This window comes from Salvelinus fontinalis, chromosome 11 (assembly GCF_029448725.1).
Source record: "Salvelinus fontinalis isolate EN_2023a chromosome 11, ASM2944872v1, whole genome shotgun sequence".
Lineage (NCBI taxonomy): Eukaryota > Metazoa > Chordata > Actinopteri > Salmoniformes > Salmonidae > Salvelinus > Salvelinus fontinalis.
In genome coordinates this window covers 8,692,679-8,712,548 of record NC_074675.1, presented here as the reverse complement: position 1 = coordinate 8,712,548, position 19,870 = coordinate 8,692,679, and the positions used below count along the sequence as shown (strand labels likewise).

The 19,870-nt window shown below is 44.2% G+C and overlaps 2 protein-coding genes across 9 annotated transcripts in view; one reads left to right on the top strand and one right to left on the bottom strand.

Annotated features, from left to right (window-relative positions):
• LOC129864961 (neuron navigator 3-like) overlaps positions 1–19,870 on the bottom strand; it is a 290,755-nt gene that overhangs the window by 114,841 nt on the left and 156,044 nt on the right. For all 8 annotated transcript variants that reach the window (XM_055937305.1, XM_055937310.1, XM_055937306.1 and 5 more), the window contains exons 5-6: positions 17,348–17,522; positions 1,419–1,490 (exon numbers count right to left, since the gene is read on the bottom strand). In XM_055937305.1, coding sequence (XP_055793280.1) covers positions 1,419–1,490; positions 17,348–17,522 — 247 coding nt within the window. The remainder of the gene's footprint in view (positions 1–1,418; positions 1,491–17,347; positions 17,523–19,870) is intronic.
• On the top strand, positions 5,624–7,123 carry LOC129864964 (chymotrypsin B-like). The gene is made up of 3 exons (XM_055937316.1): positions 5,624–5,725; positions 6,022–6,290; positions 6,512–7,123. Exons 1-3 carry the CDS (start codon positions 5,674–5,676, stop codon positions 6,986–6,988), a joined length of 798 nt encoding a protein of 265 aa, XP_055793291.1. The 5' UTR covers positions 5,624–5,673; the 3' UTR covers positions 6,989–7,123.

The following is a 19,870-nucleotide window of genomic DNA, read 5'->3' as shown; positions in this document are numbered from 1 at the left end:
CAATGTTATAAAGGGGGAATACCACCCATAGGGTTGTCAATGTTATAAAGGGGGAATACCACCCATAGGGTTGTCAATGTTATAAAGGGGGAATACCACCCATAGGCTTGTCAATGTTATAAAGGGGGAATACCACCCATATGGTTGTCAATGTTATAAAGGGGGAATACCACCCATAGGCTTGTCAATGTTATAAAGGGGGAATACCACCCATAGGCTTGTCAATGCTGTGAAGGGGGGATACCACCCATAGGCTTGTTAATGTTATAAAGGGGGAATACCACCCATAGGGTTGTCAATGTTATAAAGGGGGAATACCACCCATAGGCTTGTCAATGTTATAAAGGGGGAATACCACCCATAGGGTTGTCAATGTTATAAAGGGGGAATACCACCCATAGGGTTGTCAATGTTATAAAGGGGGAATACCACCCATAGGGTTGTCAATGTTATAAAGGGGGAATACCACCCATAGGCTTGTCAATGTTGTGAGGGGGGGATACCACCCATAGGCTTGTCAATGCTGTGAAGGGGAATACCACCCATAGGGTTGTCAATGTTATAAAGGGGGAATACCACCCATAGGCTTGTCAATGTTATAAAGGGGGAATACCACCCATAGGGTTGTCACTGTTATAAACGGGGAATACCACCCATAGGCTTGTCAATGCTGTGAAGGGGAATACCACCCATAGGGTTGTCAATGTTATAAAGGGGGAATACCACCCATAGGCTTGTCAATGTTGTGAGGGGGGATACCACCCATAGGCTTGTCAATGCGCTGAATGGGAATATCACCCATAGGCTTGTCAATGCTGTGAAGGGGAATACCACCCATAGGGTTGTCAATGCTGTGAAGGGGAATACCACCCATAGGGTTGTCAATGCTGTGAAGGGGAATACCACCCATAGGGTTGTCAATGCTCTGAAGGGGAATACCACCCACAAGGTTGTCAATGCTGTCCAGCACATATTTCACATAGCTTGGCGGGGTTTGCGTGAAGTAATTTGCCAGCACGCTGGTTCCCACCAGCCACTACCGTCTAAGGAGAAACACATGGTCTGGGAGCCAAACAACTGGCCTGGTGAAGTATAGGAGCCTGGAACTGGCTGGAAGCCACCACAGCAAGTCATTCTGTTCAATGCAGCATTCGGTAAAATGGCCCCTAATCCACATAGGCTTGAGTTAATGGCTCACGCACGTCACTGACGCCTGGGATCGCCAAGTGCCGATGTTAGTTTGGCATCAGAGAATAAGATAGAGGCACTACCAAACCAAATGTAAGAACTCCCTTGTGCCAAGATCTTCACAAGTAGATTATTATGAGTTTAAGAGGTTGTACAGTAAAGTACAGTGTCATTCATGTGGACATGAACTGAAAGAAGGTGAAAGAAAGTTAGCCATGTGAGAGTCATACCTTGTGTTTTTCTTCTGTGGTGTTGCTCCTATTCCACTGTGACCCGGGGGACTACCATACCGCGCAGTGAGACTGTGGAGAGAGCAGAGACACAGACTTAGTGAAGGAATGAGACGAACGGCTCGCTGGACTCTTTAAACTGTAGCATCTTTGAGACATCATCTAATGCAATAAGGAGAGAGTCAGAGGAGAGCATTGTGCGAGACAGAGACAGTAACTAACAACACAAGCCCTAGTGAAAGAAGCACATAGTGTGGACCCGTACTGCGGTTCACGTGACGGGCCACACATTTCATGTGTATGTCCTCTGTAGCTCAATTGGTAGAGCATGGAGCATGCAATTTATTTTTATGTATTTTTCAATTTAACGAGGCAAGTCAATTAAGAACACATTTTTATTTACAATGACAGCCTAGGAACGGTGGGTTAACTGCCTTGTTCAGGGGCAGAACTACATATTTTTACCTTGTCAGCTCAGGGATTCGATGAGCAACTTTTCGGTTACTGGCCCAACGCTCCAACCACTAGGCTACATGCCACCCCTACGCAATTCCTGGATAGTGATAGTGGGTTCAATTCCCGGAACCACCTGCTCGAAAAATGTTTTCATGCATGACTAAGTCACTTTGGATAAATTATGTATATTATTACCATTATATTACTATATTATATTAATACCATTATATGACTATATTATTACCATTGTATTACTATATTATTACCATTATATTACTATATTATTACCATTATATTACTATATTATTACCATTATATTACTATATTATTACCATTATATTACTATATTATAGTATTACCATTATATTACTATACTATTGCCATTATATTACTATACTATTACCATTATATTACTATTATATTATTATTTTATATTATTATCATTATATTACTATATTATATTATTATCATTATATTACTATATTATTACCATTATATTATTATCATTATATTACTATATTATATTATTATCATTATATTACTATTATTTTATTACCATTATATTATTATATTATTTCCATTATATTACTATACTATTGCCATTATATTACTATACTATTACCATTATATTACTATTATATTATTACCATTATATTACTATTTTATATTATCATCATTATATTACTATATTATATTATTATCATTATATTACTATATTATTACCATTATATTACTATATTATATTATTACCACATGTTTTTGAAGCATGTAACGGCTTCAATTAGCCTTAAACTGTAAAGCAACTCTGCCTCACCATAATGTGCCACTTCTTCACCGTAATCTCCTACTGAATCTTGACTGGTATCCCTCAGAAAAAAAGAGTGTTTTAACTTCAGAAATAAAAACACATTCTTAACAAAGGTGAATAAAAAACCCTACAGAGGAAGTGGTGTAGGAAACTCCTCCAGGCAAAGTCATAGTTTACAATGGGACACTCATTCTTAGTCATGTTGAGAGAATTATTAACGGCGAGGCTAGTGGTTACTGCCTCGCTTGGCCTCTGCTGGCGTTCGACAGGAAATAGTTAGGGAACTCGCGACGGACACAAAGAAAACAAAAGGATATTTAATGAACAAAAGGACTGCTTTAATCATAGTGAACACACAGTAAATCAGGGTAAAAGCCAGGTGGTCGGGGTGAGTGGCTCTGAAAGCATGTGGTCTTGCCAAGCTTCATCAACCCCACTACACAGGTCTATTGAGGACTGACTATTGAGCACAGCTATACAGGTCTATTGAGGACTGACTGATGGGAGCACAGCAGAGATACAATGCCTTGGCCTTTGGGGTCACACTTTACACTAAGTTCCATTGGGTCACACTTTACATTAAGTTCCATTGGGTCACTTTACACTAAGTTCCATTGGGTCACACTTTACATTAAGTTCCATTGGGTCACTTTACACTAAGTTCCATTGGGTCACACTTTACATTAAGTTCCATTGGGCCATCTGATAGGAATAGGTAACATTATGTTAGCCTGATAGCAATAGATAACCTTATGTTAGCCTGATAGTAATAGGTAACATTATGTTAGCCTGATAGCAATAGGTCACATTATGTTAGCCTGATAGCAATAGGTAACATTATGTTAGCCTGATAGCAATAGGTAACATTATGTTAGCCTGATAGCAATAGGTAACATTAGGTTAGCCTGATAGTAATAGATAACCTTATGTTAGCCTGATAGTAATAGATAACCTTATGTTAGCCTGATAGTATTAGATAACCTTATGTTAGCCTGATAGCAATAGGTAACATTATGTTAGCCTAATAGTAATAGATAGCATTATGTTAGCCTGATAGGTCACATTATGTTAGCCTGATAGCAATAGCTAACATTATGTTAGCCTGATAGCAATAGATAACCTTATGTTAGCCTGATAGTAATAGGTAACATTATGTTAGTCTGATAGTAATAGGTAACATTATGTTAGCCTGATAGTAATAGATAACATTATGTTAGCCTGATAGCAATAGGTAACATTATGTTAGCCTGATAGCAATAGGTAACATTATGTTAGCCTGCTAGTAATATATAAACTTATGTTAGCCTGATAGTAATAGATAACCTTATGTTAGCCTGATAGTAATAGATAACATTATGTTAGCCTAATAGTAATAGATCGCATTATGTTAGCCTGATAGGTCACATTATGTTAGCCTGATAGAAATAGCTAACATTATGTTAGCCTGATAGCAATAGGTAACATTATGTTAGCCTGATAGTAATAGGTAACATTATGTTAGTCTGATAGTAATAGGTAACATTATGTTAGCCTGATAGTAATAGGTAACATTATGTTAGCCTGATAGCAATAGGTAACATTATGTTAGCCTGATAGTAATAGGTAACATTATGTTAGTCTGATAGTAATAGGTAACATTATGTTAGCCTGATAGAAATAGGTAAAGTTATGTTAGCCTGATAGCAATAGCTAACATTATGTTAGCCTGATAGTAATAGGTAACATTATGTTAGCCTGATAGAGGTGTAAGGATCGAGGACAAAGTCATTTTAGTATGTAAAAATCTTCAGTGATATAAGTGTCCCGTGTGGCTCAGTTGGTAGAGCATGGCGCTTGCAACGCCAGGGTTGTGGGTTCAATTCCCACGGGGGGACCAGGATGAATATGTATGAACTTTCCAATTTGTAAGTCGCTCTGGATAAGAGCGTCTGCTAAATAATGTAAATGTAAGTCAAAAGCAAGAGGAACACACAGTGAAAGGGACCCTAGATAGTTGTTATCTGGGGTTTTGAATTGCAGGTGTGTTTTTCCAGTGGGGAGGGAATAGACATGTGTTATCAGGCCAACCAAGGACACATGTAGGAAATAGGGTTACATCACTACAAAAATGAGAAAAATAACAAGAAAATAACAAATGATTCTACATCAGACTCAAATTCATTCATGATCATGCCATATGAATTTTACACAGCACTGTATAAAACAGTTGCATATAAAGTCTTAAATCTGTAACCTTCTCTAGCACTACTCAGAGCTATACATGTACATCTCTGGTTTGAAAATACATTTAAAATGACGTTGGATACAGTATATGGAATGAAAACAATCAACCATTGATTTAAATACTCCAATGACTCTTTGCTAATGAAACAACATGTTCCACATACTATCTGTAATGGTTTATCTTACAAAGTGTTCAAACTGCTTCCTATGTCTCAATGAACCCTGGGAGATGTACTATAAGATGAGAGGGAGGAGAGGTTGTCTTTCTTGCACTAACACTCACACTTGTCATTTTCTTACTAGCTCTGACTTTGCTGATAGCTGATTTATTGAGGAAAATGTACTTACTATGACTGAGATATGTGGTTGTCTCACCTAGCTATCTTAAGATGAACTAACTGCAAGTCACTCTAGATAAGAACGTCTGCTAAAAAAAAGACTAAAATGTCATTGTAATAGGGTTGAGTGGAAAGGGGGCCTCTCCCTCTGTGATGGTAAGAGGCTGTTTGGAGCACAGTTTCTGAGAGCACTGAAGGTCATGTTTGGATAACTGCTCTAACCCTCCTGTTACATGGCTGAGAACAGTCTGATCGCCCAGCGTCGATAAGCAGCTGGATACATCATCGCCCTCCTTGAGGTTAATATTCTACCATGGTTACCCTCAATTTTCGAGTGAGGTGGACACACCTCGGTCTCCCATTGGTTATAGACAGGTGGGGTTTGGGAATAAATAGGGTCCCCGGTCCATTAGACTGTCACAATCTCACAATGGCTTTCCTATGGTTCGTGTCCTGTCTCGCCTTCGTCAGCGCCGCCTACGGTGAGTATTCACATCTTCTCTTTACCTACAGTGTTACCTCATTGATTTAACCCTTAACCCTTATTTTAATGCTAAGAGTGTAAAAGTAAGTTGTGGAGTTCCTCAAGGCTCTGGTCTTGGACCACTACTGTTCTCATTATGTGCTACTGCTACATTGCTAGCACTTGGTGATGTTATTTGGAAACACTTCCATACGTTGGATGCCCATAGTTGAGTATGTTGCATTAAACAGAGCATTTACTGTTGTTATAAAACATGACGCGCTAAGTGTTTACTAAATGTTCTCATGTAACCAGGCTGCGGCATCCCTGCCATCAAGCCCGAGGTGTCTGGCTATGCCCGCATCGTTAATGGTGAGGAGGCTGTGCCCCACTCCTGGCCCTGGCAGGTATCTCTGCAGCAGACCAGCGGCTTCCACTTCTGTGGGGGATCCCTGATCAATGAGAACTGGGTGGTCACCGCCGCTCACTGCAACGTCGCTACCTACCACCGCGTGATCGTTGGAGAGCACAAGAGGGGCAGCGGCAACAACGCTGAGGACATCCAGATCCTGAAGCCCGCTAAGGTACAGCACAGTCACACATCCTCCTCTATAGCTCTGGGTAGAAGTTCCCCTCAGGCGCTGATCTAGGATCAGCCTATCCCCCGCCAGCTCAGCTGATCCGATCAGTGTCTCGGAGCAACGTCGTTCTGTAGTCCTACCCGAACTCTCCATTTCATAAAGGTTTCAGTTCTAACCGTCCCTTCTCTCCCTCAACCCACCGCACCCCCTCTCTTCACCCACAGGTGTTCACCCACCCCAAGTGGAACCCCAGTACCATCAACAACGATATCTCCCTGATCAAGCTGTCCACCCCTGCTGTCCTGAACACCAATGTGTCCCCCGTGTGCCTGGCTGAGACCGCCGACGTCTTCGCACCTGGCATGACCTGCGTGACCTCCGGCTGGGGTCTGCTGCGCTACAATGCTATCAACACCCCCAACCTGCTGCAGCAGGCTGCTCTGCCCCTTCTGTCCAACGAGCAGTGCAAGGAGCACTGGGGGAGCAGCATCTCCGACGTCATGATCTGTGCCGGTGGTGCTGGTGCTACCTCCTGCATGGGTGACTCCGGTGGCCCCCTGGTCTGTGAGAAGGACAACGTCTGGACCCTGGTCGGTATTGTGTCCTGGGGCAGCAGCCGTTGCTCTACCACTACCCCCGCTGTGTACGCCCGCGTCACCGAGCTCCGTTCCTGGGTGGACCAGACCCTGGCCGCCAACTAAGAGCCATGCTGCAGCGCCCCTGTCCATACTGTATATTGCTATGTCATTTTATGCATTGCTATGTCATACTATGTATTGCTATGTCATTCTATATATTACTCTGTAATGTACAACACCTAAGCATTAGCTAGTGAGTGCCACCCATTGGTCTGAACTGAACATGACATTCAATAAACATACTTGAACATAAAAATATGCTTGTGCAGTAATTGTATGATTACTACATTCACAACGTAATACTTTAGTACACGAGAGGAACTTACTGTAAAGTGTTACCACAGTCGGTTTACTGCTGACTGAATCTACTGCTAGCGTTAGGGGTCTTGAATGATTGAGGGACAACTATTGGGGAACTGTGGGGGGGATCTTGGAGGGTTCGGGTTCACATTTTTTGGCGAGGTGGGAGATCTGTCAACGTGCCCTTGAGCAGGGCATTGACCCTGGATGCTTCTGTGTGTCGCTCTGAATGGGAGTCTGTTGGATGACTGGTATGATGTAGGTGTTGAGTGGCTTCACTGCAAGTATATTGTATGTTTTGGATAGTCAATAAAAAAAATGAAAATGATCATAAATACAAAAAAAAGGTACAGTAGCACAGAATCATTGACAAAACTTAAAACCAAGTGTATAAGGGCTATTATAAACCGGGTATTTTGGATCCTGGATGCTGATTGGCTGAAACAGCATTCCAGCTGTGTGTATATCATCAATATTCCAAAGGTATGATGCAAACATAAGCTTCCATTAACGTATGACCTAACCTTGTATCTAGCCTAGCATTTGGTTTGCAACAGTCACATACAGCAGACACATCACAACATATGCCATTTTAACGAGGCTAATCAGGAAGTGTTCATTCCATCTCTCGCTCTACCTATCTATCCAAAGTAAAGACGCAGACAGTGTCTGAATACCCATATTTCCGTTCTCATCGGCATTTTGGGTGTGTGAAAATAAAACGTTTTATAGTATGTGAAATGTAGAAAATTGCTTTAAAACGCCAGGATGCTATACTCATTTTGATTGAGAGATGGAATGAACTGGTGTATCTGCTGTGTGTGACTGCAGAAATCGCTGCACACTATTGAGGAAGAGAATCAGTGCACAGTCACACACATACCTGCCGACACATGCATTAATACACACATGCACGCTCGGACAAAGGCCCAACTCACACTGTCGCTGCACTGACAACCTAGCCTTTATGAAAAGCCAGAAATGCTCATAGCATAACATGTAGTCATTTAGAGACATTACCACAAAAAACAGAGTTGATTAAAACCTCTACAGGATCGGTGGGTCCCCCGCGGGACGGTTGAGCTAACGTAGGCTAATGCGATTAGCATGAGGTTGTAAGTAACAAGAAAATTTCCCAGGACATAGACATATCGGATATTGGCAGAAAGCTTAAATTCTTGTTAATCTAACTGCACTGTCCAATTTACAGTAGCTATTACATTGAAATAATACCATGCTATTGTTTGAGGAGAGTGCACAGTTATAAACTTGAAAAGTTATTAATAAATCAATTAGGCACATTTGAGCAGTCTTGATACAACATTTTGAATAGAAATGCAATGGTTCATTGGAGCAGTCTTAAACTTTGCACATACACTACTGCCATCTAGTGGCCAAAATCTAATTTGCGCCTGGGCTGGAATAATACATTATGGCCTTTCTCTTGCATTTCAAAAGATGATGGTACAAAAAAATACAATAAAATGCAAGTTTTTTTCTTTGTATTATCTTTAACCAGATCTAATGTGTTATATTCTCCTACATTCATTTCACATTTCCACAAACTTTAGTGTCTCCTTTCAAATGGTATCAAGAAAATGCATATCCTTGCTTCATGTCCTGAGCTACAGGCAGTTAGATTTGGATATGTAATTTTAGGGCAAAATTGAAAAGAAGGGGCGGATAATTAAGTTAAATTGCAGACTGAAGCAATAGGCAGCAACTAACCTCAACTTGACAAAACAGTAAGTAAAAACGTATGCATGCAATAGTACTAAGCATATAGGAAACATTGTTATAACAGAAAACGGCCATTAAAAACAAACAACAATTGACCCCCTATTGATTTAAGCTAAATACTGACATTACCTGGTAAAACGTTCAATGAGGCATACACATAATGCCTTATAAATGCATTTATAATGCACTTAGTGTCTTATACTACTTGGTATAAGGCCAGAAATCATAATGCATTATAGGCTAGATGGCTATCTTGCTAGCAAAGTGAGCTAGCTAGACAGCTAAGTTTCGACAGTAGTTCATGCTTATGTTCCTAGTTCCTTTCAATCAATGCAGTAAATGTCAACAGGCACACAATAATCAAAAATTAAAAAATAAGAAAAAACAAATATTTTTTTAATATTAGCATTAAGCTAGGATAAAAGGCTGTTTTGATCAGAGTCTCGCCCTACTGATTAGACTGGTTCCACCAGGATGACATCGCTGAGGTTAATATTCTACCATGGTTAGCCACAACTTTTGGGAGGGGTGGACAAACCACAGTCTCTGATTGGTTACAGGTGGATGGGGTTTGGAGATAATTAGTATCTCTGTCTTCTAGACTGTCACATTACCACAATGGCTTTCTCTGGTTCGTCTCCTGTCTCGCGTTTGGCTGCGGAACCCCCGCCATCTCCCCCGTGGCTGTGGCCGCGTCATCAACGGTGAGGAGGCTGTGCCCAACTCCTGGCCCTGGCAGGTGTCCCTGCAGCAATCTGGCACCCACTTCTGTGGAGGTTCCCTGATCAACGAGTACTAGGTGGTGACTGCTGCTCACTGCGATGTCAAGACCTCCCACCGACGAGCACGATATGCTCATGAGCAATGAGGCCATCCAGATCCTGAAGCCTGCTAAAGTGTTCACCCACTCCAGGTGGAACCCCAGCACCATCAAAAATGACATCATCTTGATCAAGCTGGCCACCCCCACCACCCTGAGTGCCAAAGTGTCCCCCGTGTGCCTGGCTTCGTACGAAGACAACTTCGCCCCTGGCATGACCTGTGTGACTTCCGGCTGGTGCATGAGCAGCTACCGGCCTGCTAATTACCCCAACAAACTGCAGCAGGGTGCTGTGCCCCTCCTGTTTGAGGAGGAGTGCAAGAAGCACTGGGGCAACATGATTCACAAAATTATAATCTGTGCCGGTGGCAAAGGTGTTTCCTCCTGCATGGGGGACTCCCCCTGGTCTGTGAGAAGAACAAGGTGTGGAGCCTGGTCGGTATTGTGTCCTGGGGCAGCAGTAGTGGCTCTACCTCTACCCCCTTTGTGTACAGCTGAGTTGCCGAGGTTCGCATCTGGGTGGACATGACCATGATGCTCAACTAAGAGCAATGCCACAGCCTCCCTGTCCAGAATAATATGTTCCGCTCCAGCCATTACCACGAGCCCAACCTCCCAATATTAAACAGTATTTTTACTACTTGATGAATTTAAATGCGAGCCGTTCTTCCCTCAACAGCCTCCTGTGGTTGTGGTGGACTGTCAGTCAGTCCAGTGTGAAGCAGGTTATTCATGTCTACAGTATAAGGGAAGAAGATCTCCTGTACTCTGTAAATCACACATGCAATACTGTAGCTTAATTCCCAAAGCTGACCCACTAAGACTCCTAACAACGCCAGAGCGGACTCAGGAAAGCTGACCCACTAAGACTCCTAACAACGCCAGAGCGGACTCAGGAAAGCTGACCCACTAAGACTCCTAACATCGCCAGAGCGGACTCAGGAAAGCTGACCCACTAAGACTCCTAACAACGCCAGAGCGGACTCAGGAAAGCTGACCCACTAAGACTCCTAACAACCCCAGAGCGGACTCAGGAAAGCTGACCCACTAAGACTCCTAACAACGCCAGAGCGGACTCAGGAAAGCTGACCCACTAAGACTCCTAACAACCCCAGAGCGGACTCAGGAAAGCTGACCCACTAAGACTCCTAACAACCCCAGAGCGGACTCAGGAAAGCTGACCCACTAAGACTGCTAACATCGCCAGAGCGGACTCAGGAAAGCTGACCCACTAAGACTCCTAACAACGCCAGAGCGGACTCAGGAAAGCTGACCCACTAAGACTCCTAACAACGCCAGAGCGGACTCAGGAAAGCTGACCCACTAAGACTCCTAACAACCCCAGAGCGGACTCAGGAAAGCTGACCCACTAAGACTCCTAACAACGCCAGAGCGGACTCAGGAAAGCTGACCCACTAAGACTCCTAACAACGCCAGAGCGGACTCAGGAAAGCTGACCCACTAAGACTCCTAACAACCCCAGAGCGGACTCAGGAAAGCTGACCCACTAAGACTCCTAACAACGCCAGAGCGGACTCAGGAAAGCTGACCCACTAAGACTCCTAACATCGCCAGAGCGGACTCAGGAAAGCTGACCCACTAAGACTCCTAACAACGCCAGAGCGGACTCAGGAAAGCTGACCTCCCTGGCCTTTAACTGTCATCACAAACAAACACACAGGTAGCTGAATAAACAATAGCATTGGTCATCTAGAGTTACTTGATCTTGTCCGACAGTCAGGACATGTCCTCTGTGTATATCTGTTTGTTAGTTAGTTAGTTTGGGGCTAGTGGAAGAGATGAGGGCCAATAAACCACCCATAAGAGGTGAATGATACACAGTCCCAGTGCCAGTTGCCTTGGAATGCAAATGAAGACTAGACTGAACACTTAATGCATGCTGGGTAAATTAGCACACTCAATAATTATCGGAATAAAATAACTGCGGTTTTCAAGGGCAAAATTAGTGCAGTTTTACAGGGCGACAGAAGGGATATGCAGATTATCAAAAGCATTTAGATTGCATTCCTGAATATTCTTATAAGATATAAATATTCAGGTCATCTTTATGGTTCACAGGTCACTTCCTCCCAGATGGGAGAGAGACAGGAAAAGGAAGGACAGATGGAAGGAAGTTGGGAGAGAGAGGTTTTGGTGCCACTTGCGATGAGAACGTATTCCATTTTACAGAATAAATAAATAATTTATTAGACATTATTTCTCAGTTGGTTTCATTAGGGCCACTGAAGAGATCTTATCTTAGATTAAAACCGGACAACACAGAGCCATGCCCTTATCAATGCATGGTTGGCCTCCCAACTCCCAATGAAAGGGATAACGATCATTTGGTGTAGCGTAGTGGTCCTGTTCAAATTACCCCCAACTCTAATGAGTTTAGTCAAACTGACTGTCTAAGTCGTAACTGTGGACGCTCTCTCTCCCTGGTAAATTAACAAGGCTTTGATTTGATTTTGAAGAGGTGCCAAGTCATTGTTGGCTACTAATTACCAAACGTAGCAGGCGCAGAAAAACACCTGAGCGGAGTCCCCACTTCCGTTTTGTAGGGCAAACGGAAGTTAGATTGAAAATTCTGTATCCCTGAAAACCAGAAACATCCGGTTTCTGACACCACGGTTAAGGGTGGCTACTAATTGACCTCTGAGATATCCATTATGCATGGCTCTTCTTCTGCTGTATGCCAATGAGCTAAAGAAGTACCATAGAGCATCAATGAGCTAGGGAAGTACCACAGAGCTTCAATGAGCTAGGGAAGTACCATAGAGCTTCAATGAACTAGGGAAGTACCACAGAGCTTCAATGAGCTAGGGAAGTACCACAGAGCTTCAATGAGCTAGGGAAGTACCATAGAGCTTCAATGAGCTAGGGAAGTACCACAGAGCTTCAATGAGCTAGGGAAGTATCATAGAGCATCAAAGCGCTAAGGAAGTACCATAGAGCTTCAAAAACACACACAGGGCAATTTCCCATTATATCTAGCTGAGAGACCTGTTCATATTATTAATGGAAGGTGTATGTATGCCATCTGACAGACGTAATAAACCCCCCGTAACCAACGATGCGCCCCACTCACTCCTCTATCCTCTCTCCTCCCAGAATCCTTTGTGCGAGGGGTAAAGTAAATGGTCGGTTCACGTAGGGAAGACAGCCGCGGTGCCATGATTAATAGAAGCCATCATTCCCAGAGGATGAAGCCAAAACGTGGGCGCAACAGCTCTGCTCAAACCTTTCTCATCTTTTAACATGAACGTGCGTTGGATCTTTTCCCATTTTCTCCCTAAGTTTCATATTTCAGCTGGCCCTATTGTGAATAGGCATTCGTGTCAGGTTAACGGATGGGGTTTAAAGTTAGAGAGGGTCACAGGGCTAGATCACTAGCTACTGGTCTGGGGAACTGGTAGAAAGAGCTAGCGCTACACTAGGCTACAGTGCATTGAAATTGTACAGCAGCATGTGTTTCACTTAATTAAACTGACAGGGGACTGCACAGCACATGTTTCACTGTGGCCCAATGCATCCCCTATAAAGTCTACTGGAACATAAAAGCCACAGTATATTCCTACCCTCTAGCGTTTATCCAAACCACAACCTTTAAGATATTTCCATGTGGAGAAAACATATGAGGTAAAGATACACTGTACAATATGTCAGGCCACATTGATTAGGACATACATCACCGGCGCAATCTAATGAACTGCGACAACGGCCTTGCGCATAGCATATGAGAGCTATATTGGAGAGGCATCGCTGTCCTATTAGATATGAGCTATGGTTATCTATTCACTTTGCCTCAACAGTGTCACAATTCTGAAGTCAGCCAATAGCTAGTACATCCATGATCCACAACGGCAGATTCCTCTGTTGATAGTAGGTATGAAGATGTCCTCCGACGGACACACACACACACATGCACACACACACATGCGCACGCACCCACACACGCCCTTTTAAACCAGGCTAAATCAGGGAGTGGAAATTTTATCTCTCGCTCTACCTCTCAAAGTAAAGACACACAGGGGCCTGCCTAGCGCCTTTACACAATTCCTTACCACATTGATAACTTCAGTTCTATCAATTGCTGTATACAGCTCATCTAAAGCTCAAAGGATAATCTTGACGGAACTGTCAATATAGTGATGAACTGAAGCCTGTGTGCATATAGCATTACATATAGAAACATTGAAACACGACCGCCCAGAAACCTCCGAGTAGATTCACTTACAGACTATAAAGTGGATTCACTTACAGACTATAAAGTGGATTCACTTACAGACACGACATACAGAAACATCTCCACAAGCAGCAACTCATAGTTCCCTTTCAACCAACTTCACAAAATAACACATCAAAACCTATGCAGGTAATAATACTAAGCATAGACGTGAAACTAGTTTGAATAAAGGCAGTCAATTACCAGTTCATGATGACATCAACACAGTCTCCTAATCCAACTACAGTAGCAGTAGCACGCTTGGCTTTAAATCAGAACAGAGAGCCAACAGGCACCGACACTCTACTCAGTACAGTACCTAGAGGGGTCTGGCTTGGCTTTCCCATAGAGCAGACGACTCTTTCTCTCCCGGGGCTTGGCGGTGGGCAGGCGCGAGCGCGAGACAAGGGGGTCAACTTGTTCACCATGGGACATGATGAGTTAAGTGGGAGGGATCGCCGATGCTGCCCCACTACCTCCTACAGTTCCAGCCCCAGAGGCTCCTGGGTGTCGCGGGCCACCAATGGGGAGTTTCCCCACAACATATACGCATGCACGCACGTACAGAGCACTTGGCCTGCTCACATTTACAGTTGCAGCACTGGGCTTTCTATAGCCAGTACCTGCTACTGGAGCCCTGATCGACCTCACTGGTGTCTGGGGGGAGAGAGGAGGAAGTGTGTGTGTGTGTGTGTGTGTGTGTGTGTGTGTGTGTGTGTGTGTGTGTGTGTGTGTGTGTGTGTGTGTGTGTGTGTGTGTGTGTGTGTGTGTGTGTGTGTGTGTGTGTGTGTGTGTGTGTGTGTGTGTGTGTGTGTGATTAAGTGAGTGAAAGATAATTGATAATTGCTTTATATGAAGCAACACTGCATTGTTTGGTGGATCAGACTACATTGTCCTAGATTGTATTTTCGGTGAAGAGATGCAGACAGGGCTGGTCACGTCTGTGAAATCAGACAATGCAGTACGCAGGTTGACGTTTATTGGGATGAGTCTTGTCCTGGAGGCAGAACTTCTGCTAGATGGACCAGCTGCAAAGTCAAAATTAGCTATATTGTAAAAATGTATGAAAAATGTGCTTTTTAGTCTTTGATTTGATTTAGGTTAGGGTTAGGCATTAGGGTTAGCAGTGTGGTTAAGGTTAGGGTCATGCATTAGGGTTAGCAGTGTGGTTAAGGTTAGGGTTAGGCATTTGGGTTAGCAGTGTGGTTAAGGTTAGGGTTAGGCATTAGGGTTAGCAGTGTGGTTAAGGTTAGGGTTAGGCATTAGGGTTAGCAGTGTGGTTAAGGTTAGGGTTAGGCATTAGGTGTAGCAGTGTGCTTAAGGTTAGGGTTAAGGTTAGGTTCAATGACATTGTGGCTGTTCCAACTAGTGTCCACTCTGCAGAGCTGCCTCCAGTACAAGATTCATGATGAAAAATGCTCACCTGCATGTCATACGGGCAGAGAGGTGAATGCATACTCAGAGTATATTTCACTCCAAACACTTTACAGCTCAAGCTAATTGGCTAATGTAACATGCCCTCATATTCCTCTACAGTTGAATACCTAAAAATACTTATTGTGTCGGTTCTGAACTATCTATGGCCATGGGACATGATGGTCATGACATAAATCATGACATGACATAAATCATCCTGGTTTGGGTCAGATTCTTGACACACACATACACACGCATGCACACGTATGCACACGCACCGTATCTGGTTCTCCATTAAAACCACCACCACACCGACCACTTCTCTACTGGGAGAACAATGGCTTCCTGTAGCAGTGATGGGCTGTGGACCATCGCCTCTCGTGGGGTGTTGATTTAATTATCACCCCCAGGGGAATGAGACGTTACTGGGCCTGGCAGACCTTGAGGAAACCCTGGCAGATCCTAGGTGTTGTTGGAAGCCAGCCCCATATATTAAGCTAGCCCTCTGGTTTCTGGCTCCTTATGGCTCTCTGGCCTCCTGGCCTACTTCTGCTGTGTGACATCACCCAGGCCTGGCTTGCAGGGCGTCCTGCCATGACGGTGGTAGTCTCGCTGGAATGGCAGCGTCGGCCTTGTACCAGGCCGGCAGGGGTATCGGACCCGCACCTGTCGCTTGTTGCTGCCTCTGACTGGGAGAGGTCCCAGTGAGCTGAGGCTTGAGAGGGAGGAATGAGGGGCAGCTGTGCCTCTCTGTGCACCCCTCCCACCCACAGCCAGGCTAAACCCCCTAGACTCAGTTATTCAGTTACAGCCTCTCAAACTCTGCCCCTCCTTGCCTCTCTCCCTCCCTAGCGTTCCGCAGTCCTGACAGTGACCAGAGGATCAACACCGGGTACCTCAGAATACATCCATACACCAGCAGCAGTCCAGACCAGGGCCTGGTTGGGATGGTTGGGAGGGGTAACCTGAGCTCGCCAGGGGAATGCCACCCATGTGTGGTACTTTAAAGCTCTCTTTAGATGCTTCTCTCAGGCTGGGCTGTCTATTTACATCACATGGGCCTGGATCCCTTCCTGTTTTTATGGCTTAGTGGGCAGCGGCCACTTTCTGTCTACTTCTGCAATGTGTTGAAACGTTCCTCTGTTAGCTGCTATCTGTTTATTAAATGGTAAAATGTCTGTCTAAACTACTGGCACACAGCTCGGACACCCATGCATACCCCACAAGACATGCCACAAGAGGTCTCTTCACAGTCCCCAAGTCCAGAACAGACTATGGGAGGCGCACAGTACTACATAGAGCCATGACTACATGGAACTCTATTCCACATCAAGTAACTGATGCAAGCAGTAAAATTTGATTTGAAAAACAGATTAAAAACACGTTATGGAACAGCGGGGACTGTGAAGCAACACAAACATAGGCACACACACACACACACACACACACACACACACACACACACACACACACACACACACACACACACACACACACACACACACACACACACACACACACACACACACACACACACACACACACACACACACGATAACATACGCACAATGCACACACGTACACATGGAGTTAGTACTGTAGATATTTGGTAGTGGTGGGTTTGGGCTCCATAATAATTTATTATGAATCCCTCCTTTGGGGATCCATAATAAATACAAATGGTGTGATAGTACATAGCAGGGACCTGTTTGGATGAGACAAGCTAGACTTGAACCGTACACCAAAGTCAAAATATCCCAAGATCAAATGTGTTCAGAACCAAAATAACACACCAGCATAGTGGCTGCAAATGTGACTAGGAAACCATTAGTAAGGAAAATGCAAAACTGACCCAAAATGCAGCATCTAGTGGCAACTTCACCCGACGCCATTGAGATGTGAGGACAACTGAGCCTACCTGGACTGCATCTCTGGTTGCGTTTTGAGGGGGCTGGCCGGCGCCGCCCCGGTGGTCTGGTGTGTAAGCTCTACCAGGGACTGGTAGTACTGCTGCTGCTGTTGCTGCTGCTGCTTGTAGCGAGACAGGATGAAGAACAGTCCCAGGATGGTCTTTAGGTTCCCATTCCGGATCTCTGACGGGTAGACAGGGGAACAGAGCACATCATTATCAGGGACGTGGGTTCAAATCTCGCTGCTGCCAACAATACGGAAATGTATGCACGCAGTACTAGAATTGGTTTGGATAAAAGCGTCAGCTAGCTAAATTACATATATTACCGCCCTGTGTGATTCCTGGCCTGGCTAAGAGAAGACACAAACACACATCTGACACAAGGCAAGTGAGTATCTAGTGTTGTTTTAGTCTCAAAATGAGGAAGTGAGACTGTACGGAACAAGTGCCTAATTTAACTGTAACCGTGGCAACCTATTTTTGACTATAATTTGGTTGATATTGACTATTTCACAGTTATTGCACTAGGGATTCACTTAAGACCACTGGCTGAGTGACTTAGTCCTCGTGAGAGATGGGTTCTGACTAGGTTGAACACATTCACTCTAAACTAAGTTCACTTCTCCCTGCAAAACAAAGGGAGCCTATCAACTGTGATATGATTCATCTGAAATCTAGGAATGAAAATGTATCTCTCGCTCAGCCCCCGTCATCGGAGCGCTAACACATCCACTTGTGAAATGGCTTTTCATATCAGAATAGCTGACACAGACACTGTTTGAAAGATTTCAACAGCTGACACAGCAGTTTACGTAACGGGGCTCAACTTTCTTGGCCTGTTGTTTGCCGATTACAAAAAGTTGGAAAGATTAATCTTTACGTTTTCGATTTCAAACTCCAGGAAGCAGTCATTTATATTGTTACATTGCAGCAGTCCAAACGGGCAGTATTCAATTGAAGAACGAAAACGTCCCACATTCATTCGGCAAAGCAATTCGTCACTGGCCACAGAATAATTGGAGATTTACTGTGTAGAACACAATAGCAAACCAGAAATACAGGGCCATTGAGGTTACTATTTGAAACATGAAGGGCCAGTTTCCCGGAACCAGATTAAGCCTGTTTGTGGACTAAAAAACATGCTGAATGGAGAATCTCCATTGAAAGTGTTTACTAGTCCAGAACTAGACAATCTGGGTCAAGGAAAACCATCCTAAAGAGTAAGAGATAGAAGCAGTTGACCATGTGAACATCTATTCATACTGTAAAAACAGACATTTGATATCAATGTGACCAGTTGTCTCCTTGTGCTTCATATGGATGTGGAACAAATTCATTAAACACAGATATCGCAGCAGGGTTGTCATTTAGAGAAAAACAAAACAGCTGCGATTTTGAGGAAAATGGAACCGAACTTGATCCAGATATCGGTTAACGGAGGGAGGTCAACCATGATAGGGTTTCCTCTAACGCCAGCCTGCTCTTTACCAGCCTGCTCTTTACTAGCCTGCTCTTTACCAGCCTGCTTAACCAGCCTGCTTTACCAGCCTGTTCTTTACCAGCCTGCTCTTTACCAGCCTGCTCTTTACCAGCCTGCTCCCACTCTTTCTATTCAGCCTGCTTTCAGAGACCCTCTCCCTCAGAATTATCCAATTACGGATAGTTATGCTAAGCTCCATTGGCCCCACCATACAGGAGCACATGTCATGCCCAGTTTCAAAGCAACGTGGGCTAAGTGCTGTCAGCACTTCAGTGCCAGTCCTCCTTGGGCCACAGTCAGAGTATATGGGCCCCGCTTTGAGGGACTTTTAAGTGGTTACCGCGGTTTCATTTAACCTTTTGTCTTTTTTTGGGGGCGGATTTTACGAGCCACAAAGGACTTCGGAGGAGGTAGATGGAGGGTTCCACTAGGCCTGAATGGTACAGGAAAGGTATTGAGGAAAAATGGGACTGCTGAACCGCTCCCACCCAATTAATCTTTCCTGGATTTAATCCCCAGACGCGGGCCCATTTAGCCTTGGCCTCTTTCAATAACATTTGACCCTAACGACCAATGTCTGCGAACTTTGACTGTAGAGAAAGAGGAGGTTATACATTTCCCTTTCAAAAGTGATATGATCTGAGGTCTTTAAACCTCGTATTATACATTCTCTTCCCCTTTCAGCGACTCTGTTCCCCAACCAGCTGACAAATTGAATCTGAGTTACATCCAGAACTGGTCCTGACCTGTGCTTCTTCCTGCTAGTTATCTGATGAAGGCAGAAGATATGGACTGCTGGTTTTACAGAGTGGTGGACACAGTAGGCGTGATCACCATGTTTTGGATCAGGAGAGTGAGTATGCGTGTCCTCACTGACCCGGCAAGGAGAGGCGTTTAAGTGCTAACCAGGCTAGCAAAACAGACCTATTCGAACAGGCATCTGTGCCCACAGAGATCAAGGAGTAAGTTTGGGCTCGTGTCACAGTCGTCACAGTGAGAGCAGGGCCCTGCCGTCCAGCTGGTTCTCCCTCACCGTGCAGACCCTGCCA